This window comes from Salvia miltiorrhiza, chromosome 8 (genome assembly GCF_028751815.1).
Source record: "Salvia miltiorrhiza cultivar Shanhuang (shh) chromosome 8, IMPLAD_Smil_shh, whole genome shotgun sequence".
Classification (NCBI taxonomy): Eukaryota; Viridiplantae; Streptophyta; class Magnoliopsida; order Lamiales; family Lamiaceae; genus Salvia; species Salvia miltiorrhiza.
Window position 1 is genome coordinate 45,774,150 of NC_080394.1, and position 14,768 is coordinate 45,788,917.

Below are 14,768 nucleotides of genomic sequence, written 5' to 3' on the forward strand. Positions count from 1 at the left end.
TATTTTTGGGAAGTTTGTTTTGGAGAGCTATTAAGGGATGGCAATGGGCCGGATCTGGACCGAATCCTGCTTGGTCCAGATCCAGATCCATGTTTTTTTACTTAGATCCAGATCCGGTCCAGATCCATTGGATCCAAAAAATTGGGATCCAGACCCAGATCCATTAGATCCACAGGGTCTCGGGTCCAAACCCGAATCCATATTATTTTCTTTTCTAAAATAATTGTGACTAAAATTAACATTTCGAATAAGCAATACTTAAATATATTTCCTACATCAAATTACATTTAACTATATTCTAATTGTCAATTGTAAGATCAGCTTGTTTACTTCCATAATTACTAGTTTACTACTCTCTCCTAGGTTTACTCCAGCCACATGTGCTAAATTGCATAAACATGTTTCGTGCCTAGTTTCACTTGCAATTAGAACTATCAATTCATCTGTATATATATTGCGTTTTCATCAAATAGATACATTTTACTCATCAAAACAATAAACAAGAAAAGACAAAAAATATAAAAATGAGCTTAGGGATGGAGAATTTAAAATAAAAATATTATATATTTAAATATAACCGGGTCCATGGACCGGATTTGGACCGGATCTGGGTTTTATATCAACTACTCCAGATCCGGATCCGATTTTTTAGAGAGTGGTCCAGATCCGGTCCAGATCCGCCGGGTTCAAATTTTGCAAGGTCCAAATTCGGAAAAAGGGTCTGGATCCATGGATCTGAACCGGGTCTCGGATCCATTGCCATCCCTATTATTTGTAAAATATTAGCTGGCGATTTAATGATTCTCCTACTTTTGCCATCTTATGTTTTTCCTCCATTAACAATATAAGTCATAAAAAGAGAATTTATATAGATTTAGGATCTCGAATATATGTTAGTTGTCGATTAATGAGAAAAAAATAATAATTTAATATTTGAAACACTCAATATAAGATTAAAAACCCCAAATAATCCATTTTCATTTTTTTTATTTAATAAAAAATATTTATAATGTTTAGAATAGTTGCCTCAGAAATCCCAAAATATTTTTTCAATTTGCACGTGGCATATAAATCGTTTAAATTACAAACTACAAAGTTACATTTTTTTTTTCTTTAGAGTAAAACCAAATTTTATTCAAGAAATACCTATCGCAATAGTATTCCTAAGCCATTTAAGAAAATCTCAAATCCAACAAATAGACTCGGAGCATGATCTTACATACTGAGCTAAATTATGAGCAGCCAAATTAACCTCTCTCCATATATGTGGCAAACCTTAACCAGAAAATTATGCCTAGCGTAATTAAGAATCTCTCTAATATCAGTAGGAGGGTAGACTTCTTCTTCTTTCTCACTCGTCATCACCCACACAACAAGAACATAGTCCGATGCTTAGTGCTCGGTTTTGCTTGACACTTGCTCACGTATCCCAACTCCTTGCGTCTTTGACTTAATGCCACTCAACATCGACCATTCGTGATTCGCCCTATACTCACTCGAACTTTAGTATTGCTCCGCATCAACACTTGGCCCCGCTGCCCAGCTTCTCGACAATCTTGTGTCATTCTGCCAAGGCACGTCGCACGGACTCGACGTGTCTCGCATCTCACTTTTTAAGGGTCTAACAGTTTCCAATATCAAGAACTGAAACAACAAATAAATACAACCAAAATTCTTCATAATTACTTATCTTATTATGTTGCGCTCTCTTTTATTGATAAATTTATTATGGGAAAAGTAGGGATTACAAAAAAAAAAAAAAAACTCTTTTTCTTTTCCTCATTTTCTATAAAGAGAATTTTACCATTTTATATTTTCACTTCAAAAATGATACTCCCTTCGTCCCACCGAAGATGATGCGTATTCCTTTTTGGGCCGTCTCAACAAAGTTGCTATGTTTCTACTCACTTAAAAAGGTCGATGATGATATCATCTTCGAGACCAACCCTGAAATCCTCGATTTTCCTTGATTTAGGAGAGATTTTTTGAAGTTTTTTTTTTTTGAAATTTCTGATTTTCTTCATTCTTCAATTTCTGATTTGGGGGCGGGGTTGTTGCTGGGTATTTCGGGCGGTAGGGGGAAGAAGTCCGACGGGTTGCTGGGGATTTGGGGGCGGCGGCCGTTGTTGTGGATTTGGGGCGGTGAGGGAAGGAAGTCCGGCAAGGCTGATGGTATTTGGGAGGGGGAGGGTTGAAAAATAATTCAGATTATATTTTAAAAATTTTCAGTTAAAAATAATTTATAATTATTAATTATAAGGTAATGACTTAATCACAAATTCACCAAACATACTTACACTACTAAACATTAATTCCTTAAATTTTGTGCCGAAAAGAAACGCCTCATCTTCGGTGAGATGGAGGGAGTAATATTATCACACTAAAAATAGAGAAATGATATTACCACTAATTGAAGTAAAAAAAAATGAAAAATAATAAAATTCTTTTTTCTAAAAAATAAAGATTTTTTTAATTATCTCTTTTTTTTATATAAAAATTTATGTTTAGACCAAACCTCTATAGTTTAAGACTAAACAAGAAGGCGTGAATAATGACAACAACAACAAAAAGTTTAGTAGGCATCAGCATCAAAACCATGGGACACAGACGAACATGCCAAGAGTGAGTTGTTTCGAATCAAATGCCATGTTATTTGCTTTTGATTAATTATTTATTTAATTCCATCATTATATATATAAAAAAACAACTTAAAAAATTAGGAATGACCATTTAAATTAATTTGATTGCAGATAAAAACAGGTTATACGGAGTTAATGATAGCCACGTGGACCGGCTTAGTTGCATCGTTTAGTTGTCTCCTCTTTGGATTTGTTGGGTTTCTTTTTGTTTTATTTTATGGTGACCAAAAAATAAAAATATAAATGATACTCCAATATTCAGCCTATCTTCTCTTCGGTCTTAAATATATACTTCATCCGTCCCAATAAAAGTGATGACCTTTTCATTTTGATTTATCCCACTAAAAATGACTACTTTCTCAAAATAAAAATATTTATTTAATTAAGTCTAATTAATTAATTTAATGGAAATTTCTAACTAAACCTAAACCTAAACACACACACATACACAAAACACACACACACACACTCACACACACATCACGCAGACACACACACAAGTGCCGTACCCTACCCTCTTCCTTTTCCTCTCGTCTGCACTCTTCGATCAACCTTCTTGCGCGGCGATCGCCGTCTCTTCCCCCTCTCGCATCTCTCTCTATATGTCCCTCTTTCACCCTCTAATTCTCTTTCTCATCTCTCGCCGCCTCCACCTTTGTCACTTCCATCGTCGCCCGCCTCCAACTTGCTAGAAATTTGGGCTCTTTTATCTCTCGTCGCCACCTTTCTTCCCACGACCGCCTCCACCCTCCTCCCGCTTCCGTCGTCGCGCCAGAAATTAGGGCTCTTTTGGGCCTGCCCTCTAGCGCCGTCTTCCCTCTAAGAAATTGGGTGTGTTTTTTTTTTGGGGTCTATTTTTTAGTTTTCCCCTCACTGCGCGATTTGGGTGTCTGGCTATGTTGCACAGGTGCGAGGGGGCGGGTGCGAGAGCGATACAATTCGGGTGCAGGGATACGGATTTCAAAAATTATAGGGTGCGATTCGTGAATGATACGTCTGTTATATTTATATATATTTTATTATATTTGACCAATCAAATTGAAAAAAGAAAAGAACATTTATAAATTAAATATTGCATTGCAAATATAAGTCAAAGTAAAAGTTTCAATAATGAAGTTCTTCAAAAATTGCAAAAGAACCCAAAAATAATGAAAAAAAATTTCATTGCAAATATAAGTCAAAATAAAAATTTCAATAAATTGCATGTAAAAGTTTCAAATTGCAGGCAAATATAACTCAAAAATTACAAAACTGCCCAAAAATAATTGAAAATTTTGCAAAAGAGCCCAAAATGCACCCGATTCGCGAATCCCCCCCCCTCCCCGTTTTTTTTTGGAGGATTCGCCACCTGGCGAATCCCGTGCGAATCCCACGCGAATCGCACCCGCACCCTGCGCGTATCCGATTCCGCATTGTGCTATTTTTTGAAGAATCTGTGCATCATAGGTGTCTGGTTTAGAGGAGAAATAGAGGGACGATTCAGGCGGGTGAAGGCGCGAATGGTTGTGCCTAGTGAGTGTCTGGTTTTGAGATCGTCGTTGTTGCCGGAGAAGAAGGTGAGAAGAAGAAGAAGCGCCCAATGCAATGAGAAGAAGAAGAACTTTTTTTTCTTAATTAACTCATTAGTTTTATTGGACCACACTTAATTAAAACATAACATCAATTTCCTAATCTCTGTGGTCAAAAGAAAGGGACCGCTTTTATTGGGACGGAGGGAACAACATTTTCAATATTGATACGTTGTTATTTAATATGTAAATCAATTGGACTAAGGTTGAGTAGGAAATATATGTGTTATTTTACATTATTTTAATTTGTGTATTCAAATAAATTGAAAAGATAATTCACATACCAAAATCCTCTCATTAAAAATAATTTTTGGTCAATCAACTTTGTCATTTAAATCGAACTTTTATACTATTGATTCTTAATTTGCTTTTAAGAGAAGCTTTAGTGAAGAGCCCATATAAACTCTTAAAAATGATCTCCACATTAAAAGAGCCTCTTCTCCATATCCGAGAGTCCATAGAGGCTCGCTCCATATTTTATCTCTATTCCAGTCACTTCAATTTTTTTTAATGCATATTATTTTTCAGTTAAAAAATGCACGCGCCCAATTCTCTCTCTTCCTGAGCTCGATGAGCGGAAGGAAATTAGGAGCGCCCAATTTTTCAGTCACATTTTATCTCTATTCCAGTCACTTCAATTTTTTTTTTAATGCATATTATTTTTCAGTTAACAAATGCACGCGCCCAATTCTCTCTCTTCCTGAGCTCGATGAGCGGAAGGAAATTAGGAGCGCACCCGTAAGGCTCGGTTGAGCCCGATGTGCAGCGCCCCGTGAGCCCCCACTACGGATATTTTAAAAAAAGTCTTAATTTTGTTGGGGAAAGCCAGCAATGATATTACAGATATATAATAATGTGTGGACATGCTAAACAAACTTTAGAATATCATATGTAAGCTGAATTACGAGATTTGAGGCCATCATCGCCAATTTAAAATATAAAGGGAAATAAAAAAAAGTTTGACATAATAGATTTGTAGTATGACTCATTGATCCTCGAGCTGGGCGGCTCGTGACTTTCGATTCAACCAACGTAAATTTCTAAAGTTTGTTTTTCTTAAAAAAGTAAATAAATACATATACATTTTGAATCTTTGAACTTGTGAACTATTTATTTTTTTAAATATAAACTCCTGAACATTACAGGCAATTTATAAATTGGAAATGGAAATTATATGTTATCAAGTGTAGGTTAAATTTCTAATCCGAATACTTTCAAAAAAATTGATATCATAACTACATTATGAATTTAAACTTTAATACGAAAATCTTCTTACAAAATTTGACTCGTTAAATCGTTTAGCACTTTATTTTTTTGGGAATCAATTTAACACAAGTTTTTGAGTTAATGTTAACATTGTGGAATTTATATGTTTCTTTTACAATTTTTCTTTTTTCGTTTTCTCTTTCTATTATGTTTTTTAATTAAAAAATTGTGACATATTTTTTTAGGGTATGATACCGCGGGCAACATAGAGCTCCTCCTATTAATATTAGTTATTTACTTTTAGAATTAATGACATTTTGCATGAGAAGTTAATATATACTCCCTCCGTCCACCAAAGATATGCCACAATTTCCTTTTTCGTCCGTCCATAAAAAATATGCCACATTCATTTTTAGTAGTAGGGTCCACATCATTCCACTCACATTTAATGAGACCCTTACTCCACTACCAACTTCACTCACATTTTATTAAAACCCGTGCTGAAAGTAAAGTGACATATTTTTGGTGGACGGAGGGAGTAGTAAGCAATCTGTCCCACAAAGCTTGAATAATATTTTTTTGAATTGTCCTGTGAAATTTGAACACTTTCTTTTATATGATAATTTTTTTATTTATTTACATTTCTATTTTTTCACTATCACACTTAACATATAAAATATCATTTTTTTAAAATTAACATCGAAAAGAAATTACTCAAAATTTGGGGAGAGTAATAATTGTTCTTCTATGAAATCGTAATCTCATTGGTGGAAAGGAAAAGCAAAATTCGAGTGATGCTGCATTAATAGACAGGTCGGTAACCACACAAGTATTAGCTGCTTTTGAAGTAAATCATCATACTCTTTTACTAAATTGGAAGTGTAATTAATGTTATTACTAGCATGCTCAGCTGCCTAATCAATTTCCATCACCGCAGCTTCAAAAATTTTCACCCTCACAAAAAATAATTAATAATGAATAATTAGATACTATTAAATCCCTAATGCAGGCGTAGGCCGGATTGTGAAATTGTACAAGTAACCAACCCCTCCTTCGTCATCACGTTGAATAAATTGTATCGAACTCTACATAAAATAAAAAAATTGATTGATTAATTTGGTGTAAAAGAAAAAGGGAAAATATTTTGATTTTGTGCATATCTATGTGAAATTGAATACTTATTTGGCCCACTATTATGAATATTTGGCCACATTCTTTTATTTATGCAGCTTCCCCCCTCCCTTCTCAACTGACTCTCCGTGTTCCACTCGCGTTTATAGCAGACATACGAGACAAATCAAAACGAAGCAGCAACTTGTTTAAATCTAGTGAGAGAGAGAGAGATCAAAATTTATACCAACACCCCACCACGCCACAGTTTTTTTCTACAGAGAGAGAAAGAGGGGAAAAAAGAGCTTCTTTTGGTTTCAATTTCAATCAATCATTTCCATTTGCCACTGTAACTGCTGAAATCGGCCATTACCGTTGGATAGAGTCGATTTGGCAACTTGGGTTTTTGGGTATATCTTAGATCTTGCTTCGGACAAGTTTAATTCTTGATTGAAATTTGGAGAAGGAAAAGGGGAATTAAGGATGAAGGGTGCTCATTTCCGGAACAGCTTGCTTGTGATGTAATATGGCACTCTTGTTGGCTGTCAGAAACAGAGAAGATGTCGTTTTACATTGGTCGCGAGGCTTCAAAGGTTCGCCTCTCTCTCTCTCTCTCTCTCTCTCCTTGGTCCAATACTTTTTTTTTAAGGATTTCTTATTCGGTCCTTTTTTGTTTGTTGTTGCTCTGTATGTATTGATTTTGCTGTTATGTTTTTTTCTTTTTAAAGTTATGGAAGAGATTTTGTGCGGAGATTACAACAGAGCTCAACCTTCTTGCGGAAAATTGGAAGTATATTTTAGGCGGCATCGTTTGTCAGGTTTGTTCACAGCAGCTATGTTGAATGCTAGGTGATTTCTGATAATGCAAGAACTCTGATTTGTAAAACCTGTTTGGAAAAATGGGTTATTTTTTAATATTATTATTTGTATTATTCTTTTCCTGAACCTCAATTGAATCATGGAAGCTTTTACAATTTAAGGACCACCAATGAGATTTCGATTATCCTTTTTATACATAATTTTTTTAGTCTTTTGGCTTCTTAAAGGCCAACCTACACAACAGAATGAAATTCCATGCTTTTGTATTCTTTTTTGTCATGATTTTACTTATATATACTATTTTTTAAAACTTTGATTTACTTAGAGGAAGGGATTGTTTCTTGTTTGGATGCAATAGAGTGAGGTTGCTTAGTGCAAAGTGAGGTTGTCTAATAATCTGAGTGATGGAAGGCCTCATGACTTCATTTGTGCTCTTGCCTTTTGATAATATGTAGTTTGTCACTCCGTATACTCCTATGGTTTTACCACATACACTGATAAGCTACAATGGAAAGATCATCACATGATAATAGTTACATCTTGATTTTTTTTTTTAGTTGGAAAGTCTATATCAATCACCAGTCCATGTAGTTGATGATTTTTTTCACCATAGTTAACTTCAATCATGTATTTTATGCTGGAATCATGCTCTTTTTACACTATATTTGCTGCAGAATCGTTATCATGTATTTGATGCTTCGTTATTGATGTTACAAGACAGTGGGACTTTTATATCACCTGTGATGCTCATTTATGTACACTGTTGTTATCCAGTACATCCACGGACTAGCAGCGCGAGGGATTCATTATTTTCATCGGCCGGGACCAACACTTCAGGATGTCGGCTTCTTTCTTCTTCCGGTAATAATGAAAAGTCCCTTTATTTTGTTTGTGAATGTTATTATGCCTTGTTATGCTTGAGATTTTTGCTTATTGATCAGAACTTTATGGAACTGTAGGAACTTGGCCAAGAAAGAGCTTACATTAGCGAAACAGTGTTCACCTTCGTTTTCCTGTCTTTTGTCTTGGTAAGTTTTCTTCTATTTAATTATTCTTTTAAAAGATAGCAATTGGGTTTTAACTTTAAAATGGTTTTTATGCTACACGCAGTGGACTTTCCATCCTTTCATAGTGAAGACCAAGAAGATTTACACAGTCCTGATATGGTGCAGGGTCCTCGCATTTTTAGTTGTAAGTTCAATATAGCTAGCCTTTCTTGAAACTTTCTTATCCTAATACTAGTTGGTTCAGTATCTAACAGTAGTCGTAAACTCGTAATAAAGCTTTAATTTATATGTATTGTCAAATAATTCACATCCACATTATGTTGCAGGCATGTCAGTTTCTTCGGATAATAACTTTCTACTCAACTCAACTGCCTGGTCCAAATTATCATTGTCGAGAGGTACAAAACCTTGTTCTCTTTTCTGTTGACATGATTCATAACAGAGAAAATCACTTTCTTGATTTCTCCATTTTCTACATAATCTTCAAATAAACCATATACCTCATGTTGGGCTTTGTCCTTTTTGTCTTGAATCATGTAGGGTTCGAAGCTTGCCACGCTGCCTCCTCCAAACAATGTTTTAGAAGCTCTACTAATAGGTGACAATTCCCCTTCTTGCCCTACATCTTGTGGCAGTAATGAAATTCTGGAATTCTATGCTTATTTTTTTGTTTGTTTGTTTGATCATGCAGTTCCTCGTGGGGTTCTTTATGGCTGCGGTGATCTAATATTTTCGTCTCACATGATATTCTCCCTAGTCTTTGTGCGGACATACCATAAGTATGGTACTCGAAGGTAATATCATACCTCTTTTCAAATATATAGAAGTTAATTTTCTATTCTAAAAGTTAAATAAGACATTCACAATCCCTCCCATGAATAATAGATGTGAATTTATCATATCACACCTTGGCTAAGTGAAATTTCTGACGTAAATATCGTCTGATCTGGCAGTTTTGTTAAGCAGTTAGCCTGGTTGATTGTTGTAATTCAAAGCTTGTTGATTGTGGCATCTCGTAAGCACTACACAGTTGATGTTGTCGTGGCATGGTACACTGTTAATTTGGTTGTGTTCTTTCTCGACAAGAAATTGCCAGGTCAGTCTCTATAGGATAGGATTGCATGATCTTTTATTTCATCCGTCACTTGTTCGTAAATTTTGAGCCCAACTCGGATTTTACACGTGCAGAACTGCCCGACCGTTCCAGTGCATCCGCAGCATTGTTCCTCCCACTGACCAAGGATAGCAAGACGAAGGAAGAGAATCACAAACTCTTGAATGGGAACTCCGGGGATGCTGCAGACTGGGTATAACTTATTAGCTTCTCGTCCCTCTGTCTCGATATTTCTCATCACGGGCTAAAAAGATTACTCTTACGTCCTTATGCAGAGGCCAAGAACCCAAATCAACGGCAAGATCATGGAAGAAGGCAACGTCGTGCATGTTGAAGCAGTCATCAGCGGCGTCTAGTTGATGAGCATCCCTCAAACTGGTAAAACACCACTTGTAATCTTAGATCATCGAGTCCCGTGTAGTCCGGTTTAAGCTTTCAACGGTCCATTTCCGTATGATCTAGCCTCGATCAACAGTATGATGTATCATGAATTCATTTTTTTTTTTTTTTTTTTGCCTTTCCTAATTGCTTTAATCAATCATTCTTGATCAGCAGTTCTCTCCCACTTGTTTTTTGTATGGTCGCTTCTTTAGGGTAGAGCGCATAAATCATAATGGAGTGTTGGTTTAGTTGAATTCTTTATATGCATTATGCTTTTTGAGACCCAATGTTTTGCCATAGTTGCTTTCTTTGCACATGCTTGACAGAGAAGAAGAAAAGAAGAAGAAACTTGGTTTGTTAATTATGTTTGAGACGAATACTGGGTGAAATAAATAGTTTAATATATTGTTTAAAGTGATACATCTGTTGGTTTGCAGGGATGTCACATGTCTCAATTACATTATTATTCATGCAATCAATGAATCATTGGCCCCTCCCCATGTGCTATTCAGAGCATATATGTTTTAATTGTCTTTTTTTTTCTTTTCTTTTTTTTCAAGTTTTAATTTTATTTTTGGGTCTCAAAAGTCTTGTGACTCGTAGAATTTAAATTTGATGGGATAGAATTTCCGCCAAATTATAGTTATACAGGGTTCAAATTTGCAATTGTTTATACAATCAACATGTGGTTTTAATTATTTAAACCTCAAATAGGTCGTTTATACAGTAGTTATTTTCGTTGAATTTGGTTGGTCATGTTTTAATTGTGTAAATCATTACGAATATAAAAATTCGAAACAAAGAAATATGATTATAAGTTATCATAGTGGAGGAGTGCCAATTTGGATTTGATATAAACCAACAAAAATTGAATATGGGCCGAACACATAATCGACTTGGGCTTGCACTCGATTTCAGTTGTGCCAAAGTAGTTAAAAAATTGAAATAATAACTGTCCACTTTGTTCTTTTCTTATTAATTTCAATGTCAGTTATTGGATTTGGTTAAATAATTGAAAAAAAATAAGAAAATAAAAATTGTTTGAATTTGCTAAATTTTGGTATTTTAGTTTTCAATTTCCCCGAGTTGTGTTGGATGTTTATATAGACAAAGACAAGATGATGTTATTGGTGAGTTATTTGTGTGTGGGACAGTACATGGTGTGCAACAATGGAAACAGATGTCTCTGCTATTTCAAGAAACCTCAATTCTCAATTTACTAAATGACAAAATAATGAGGACAAGGAATATTGCTTCAATATTTTGCCCTACAAAACACCCTTTTACCCAACTAAGAAATACTGTATTTCATCCCAAAACAAGTTTTGTTTCTACATTCACATAAAATTCCCTATTTCCTTCAATTCAAGAAAAAAAGAAGAAGAGATATTTAGGGCTGGTGATATTTATAATAGGGTGAAATGGGTTGTCTACAGCTAGTATGGTTAGGCATGTGCATATTTGTTGAGTGACCCCTCCAAATATATAAAGGCTGTGTGCCCATAATCTGGACTACTCATTTTGCCGCAATTTATGCATAACAAAATTCCATCGAATTCTGGTCAAATGCTAAAGTTGCTCAATATTTCCAAGTGTGGTAGAAATCATTAGAGCACATACACTCAGTTGGCTTTGTGGGGGTGTTAATCATGATTTCATCACCCTTTTTTTGCTCCAAATTTAGGGATTCATTATTCTGCAACCACCCTTTTAAGATGCCTAACTCATCAATTTCTCGTTATCGTAAGTACTAATACATAAATAATACAAATACTGTCGGAAGATTATTACACACACATCTTAAGTGTGGTGGTAGATAGTACTACTATTCACCAAAGTGAAACATGAAAAATCATAGTATCCCACACACCAACCCCATGCTTTGAATATATAGTGCATGCTCTTGAAAATGTGAACACCTCTTGTGAACAAAATAAATCTCTACCACCACAAAACACTATTCTTGGATCCACAAAATCAAACCTCCCATCTCTCACATAAATCCCACTTCTCAAAATCTTGATCACAGATACTAATTAAGACACACACACTCATCATTTTTATTTATTTATTTTCCTGTGAAAGCCTGCAATTTCCAGTTTCTACAGAACTAAAAATCATCGTAAAAAATGGGTGCAAAATGCTCCAAGTTCTCATTCTGCTGGTGGCATTCTCATCTCAAACCATCTGTTCTTCAATCCACGGATCCGGGTCAGTTTGTGTCCCTCTATTTGATGATCTTTTTTTCATGGTTTTGTTTAAAAATGCAATCTTTTTCATGGGGTTTTTAAGAGAACGGAGAGAAAAATTCGTTCTCGAGCTTCAGAGAGTTCAGCTGGGAGGAGCTGAAAGCTGCAACAAAAGGTTTTTCGTCAGACAACATAGTCTCCGAGCATGGAGAGAAGGCTCCCAACGTTGTTTACAAAGGTTTTCTTGAAAGTGAAGGCTGGATTGCCGTTAAGCGCTTCAACAAGTCTGCTTGGCCTGATCCTCGCCAATTTATAGTTAGTACATTGTTTCAACACTGTATTTTTCTGCTGTTTGTTTTTTATGATCATGTTGTTTTAATGTTTGGTAGCTCTTTGAACATAACCCATGTTTTGGGGTGTTGCACATTTTATATCTTTGTGCATTTTGATCAAAATCAAGATCACTTTTTTTTGGCCTGCATTTTCATTGCCATGTTGTTTGTTGGTTATTGAAGGATGAAGCTAAAGCAGTGGGGAATTTGAGAAGCGAACGATTGTCGAATCTGATTGGATTTTGCTTTGAAGGAGAGGAGAGATTGCTGGTGGCAGAGTTTATGCCTAATGAGACTTTGGCCAAGCATTTATTTCATTGTGAGTTTTGTGAAATTGTTGTTAAGGATTTACTTGCCTTTTGTTGATTGAGGCAGGGTGTAAGGGGTCATAAAGTTAGCAAGATTAGAATTTTCTGGTTTTGTACATTTATGTGTAGCATTTTGTCTGATGTGAGCTAGTGTTTGGGAAATGGAAACAGGGGAGAATCAACCCATGAAATGGGCAATGAGGTTGAGGGTGGCCTTGTATTTGGCACAAGCTCTGGACTATTGCAGCAGTCGAGGCCGGGCTTTGTATCATGATCTTAATGCTTACAGAGTCTTGTTCGATCAGGTAGAATGTGGTGTTTTATCCTCTTCAAAATCTTGAGCTTCGGCTTGTCTAACATCGGCCATCGCTCCTTGTCTTAGGATGGCAATCCGAGGCTCTCTTGTTTCGGGTTGATGAAGAACAGTAGAGATGGCAAAAGTTACAGCACAAACTTGGCTTTCACTCCTCCAGAGTACCTGAGAACTGGTATGCACAACTGTGTCATGTTATATAGTGCAGTAGATATTGGCGTTCTTCCTCGAGTTATCCTATCGCGTTCATGGCTGTTTGAGTTGATGAGTTTTGTCAATGCAGGAAGAGTGACTCCAGAAAGTGTGGTTTACAGCTTTGGAACTATGCTGCTTGATCTTCTAAGTGGCAAACATATACCTCCAAGCCATGTAAGATCATGTTTGTTGCTCCCTTCATTATTGAAAATCACTAACAATCAATGAGATTTCGTAGGCACTTGATCTCATCCGCGGCAAGAACTTTCTGATGCTGATGGATTCCTGTCTGGAGGGTCACTTCTCAAACGACGAGGGAACTGAGCTGGTCCGGCTAGCCACCCGTTGCTTGCAGTACGAAGCTCGAGAGAGGCCAAACGCCAAGACCCTAGTCACTTCCCTCATGTCTCTCGAGAAAGAAACTGAGGTAACCAAGTCACCTCACAAATCACAATGATGTTTTCCAACTTGGTTTAGTTTGTGATGACTAACACAGTGTTAATTAATAATGTAAGAAGCAGGTCCCTTCCTACGTTCTACTAGGCATCCCACAAGGGCAAGGGAAAACAGGGTGCGCGCCGCCACTGCTGCTGACTCCCATGGGGGAAGCATGCCTGAGAATGGACCTCACCGCCATACACGAGATCCTCGACAAGGCTGGATACAAAGACGATGAAGGAATCGCCAACGAGGTCCCTCTCCAACTCATCTCAATTTTCTCTCACAAAGTGATGAGTGATAAACAACAGCTTAATATCAGACGATGCAGCTATCTTTTCAGATGTGGACCAGTCAAATGCAGGAGACCTTGAACTCCAAGAAGCAAGGAGACGCTGCCTTTCGCGCCAAGGACTTCGCCACTGCCATCGACTGCTACACACAGGTATATACGCTCATCCACTTATTACATATGTATGGTTGTTCAGACACAGATTAACCTTAATGTTTGCTTGGATAGTTCATCCAAGGTGGGACGATGGTCTCGCCGACGGTGTACGGGCGGCGGTGCGTGTGCTATCTGATGAGCGACATGCCGAATCAAGCTCTGGGAGATGCCATGCAAGCGCTGGCGATATCGCCGCGGTGGCCCACTGCTTTTCATCTGCAAGCAGCGTCGCTCTTCACGCTTGGGATGGAGAATGATGCTCAGGAATCGCTGCAAGAAGCCTCCAATTTGGAAGCCAAAATCAACAGGATTTGAAATAAGTGTATAGTCTTTCTTCATTTCAAACCACACAGCCACATGAACAGGATTTATCGGCGTCGGAATTTGTGGGTTTCCAGCACTCATTTGTTTTAAGTTTTGAGTTTTTAATTTTTCAACAAATACTTGTCTCCTTTGAGGAAGTCTTGATTTCTTCCGCAGTTTGCTACCTCTACCGCGCGTTTATTTTTTGGATTTTAAATCAATAAATAAAAATCGTATTCTTTTATCCAACTGGCCAAACTTGATTTCTTTTCAAGACTTTTACTTGTCAATAAACGTTTACATCTGATAAAACAATAAAACAAATACTAGGATCTCTTAGAACTTAAGAAAAAAAAAATTAAATTAAATTATAGACCACAAGTTTTGTAGATTAGTAG

General features: G+C 36.5%; 2 protein-coding genes across 6 annotated transcripts; both read left to right on the forward strand.

The window, feature by feature from the left end:
* Nucleotides 1-6,517: 6,517 nt before the first annotated feature.
* Nucleotides 6,518-10,127, forward strand: LOC130996773 (phosphatidylinositol:ceramide inositolphosphotransferase 2-like). Its single transcript, XM_057922074.1, has 11 exons — nucleotides 6,518-7,116; nucleotides 7,252-7,341; nucleotides 8,117-8,203; nucleotides 8,302-8,370; nucleotides 8,453-8,533; nucleotides 8,676-8,747; nucleotides 8,890-8,947; nucleotides 9,041-9,143; nucleotides 9,303-9,445; nucleotides 9,538-9,656; nucleotides 9,739-10,127. The coding sequence occupies exons 1-11, from the start codon at nucleotides 7,084-7,086 to the stop codon at nucleotides 9,817-9,819; spliced, it is 936 nt and encodes a 311-aa protein (XP_057778057.1). The 5' UTR covers nucleotides 6,518-7,083; the 3' UTR covers nucleotides 9,820-10,127.
* A 149-nt stretch (nucleotides 10,128-10,276) lies between these two features.
* On the forward strand, nucleotides 10,277-14,614 carry LOC130996768 (serine/threonine-protein kinase BSK5). 5 transcript variants are annotated; one of them, XM_057922066.1, is made up of 10 exons: nucleotides 10,277-12,055; nucleotides 12,137-12,348; nucleotides 12,549-12,684; nucleotides 12,845-12,978; nucleotides 13,056-13,161; nucleotides 13,270-13,355; nucleotides 13,420-13,608; nucleotides 13,697-13,873; nucleotides 13,951-14,064; nucleotides 14,140-14,614. In XM_057922066.1, exons 1-10 carry the CDS (start codon nucleotides 11,974-11,976, stop codon nucleotides 14,380-14,382), a joined length of 1,479 nt encoding a protein of 492 aa, XP_057778049.1. In that variant the 5' UTR covers nucleotides 10,277-11,973; the 3' UTR covers nucleotides 14,383-14,614. The 5 variants fall into 5 exon arrangements, with proteins under 5 accessions (XP_057778049.1, XP_057778052.1, XP_057778050.1 ...); XM_057922069.1 differs by having other exon boundaries at nucleotides 13,963-14,064; XM_057922067.1 differs by having other exon boundaries at nucleotides 13,700-13,873.
* Nucleotides 14,615-14,768: the final 154 nt, after the last annotated feature.

Excerpts from the sequence above, each read along its gene's own strand:
- LOC130996773 (XM_057922074.1), top strand. The coding sequence starts at position 7,084 with ATGTCGTTTTACATTGGTCGCGAGGCTTCAAAG. Across the intron at positions 8,371-8,452 it reads TTTTCCTGTCTTTTGTCTTG|TGGACTTTCCATCCTTTCAT; the intron begins GTAAGTTTTCTT and ends TGCTACACGCAG. Across the intron at positions 8,534-8,675 it reads GGGTCCTCGCATTTTTAGTT|GCATGTCAGTTTCTTCGGAT; the intron begins GTAAGTTCAATA and ends ATTATGTTGCAG.
- LOC130996768 (XM_057922066.1), top strand. The coding sequence starts at position 11,974 with ATGGGTGCAAAATGCTCCAAGTTCTCATTCTGCTGGTGGCATTCTCAT. Across the intron at positions 12,349-12,548 it reads CTGATCCTCGCCAATTTATA|GATGAAGCTAAAGCAGTGGG; the intron begins GTTAGTACATTG and ends TGGTTATTGAAG. Across the intron at positions 12,685-12,844 it reads GGCCAAGCATTTATTTCATT|GGGAGAATCAACCCATGAAA; the intron begins GTGAGTTTTGTG and ends AAATGGAAACAG.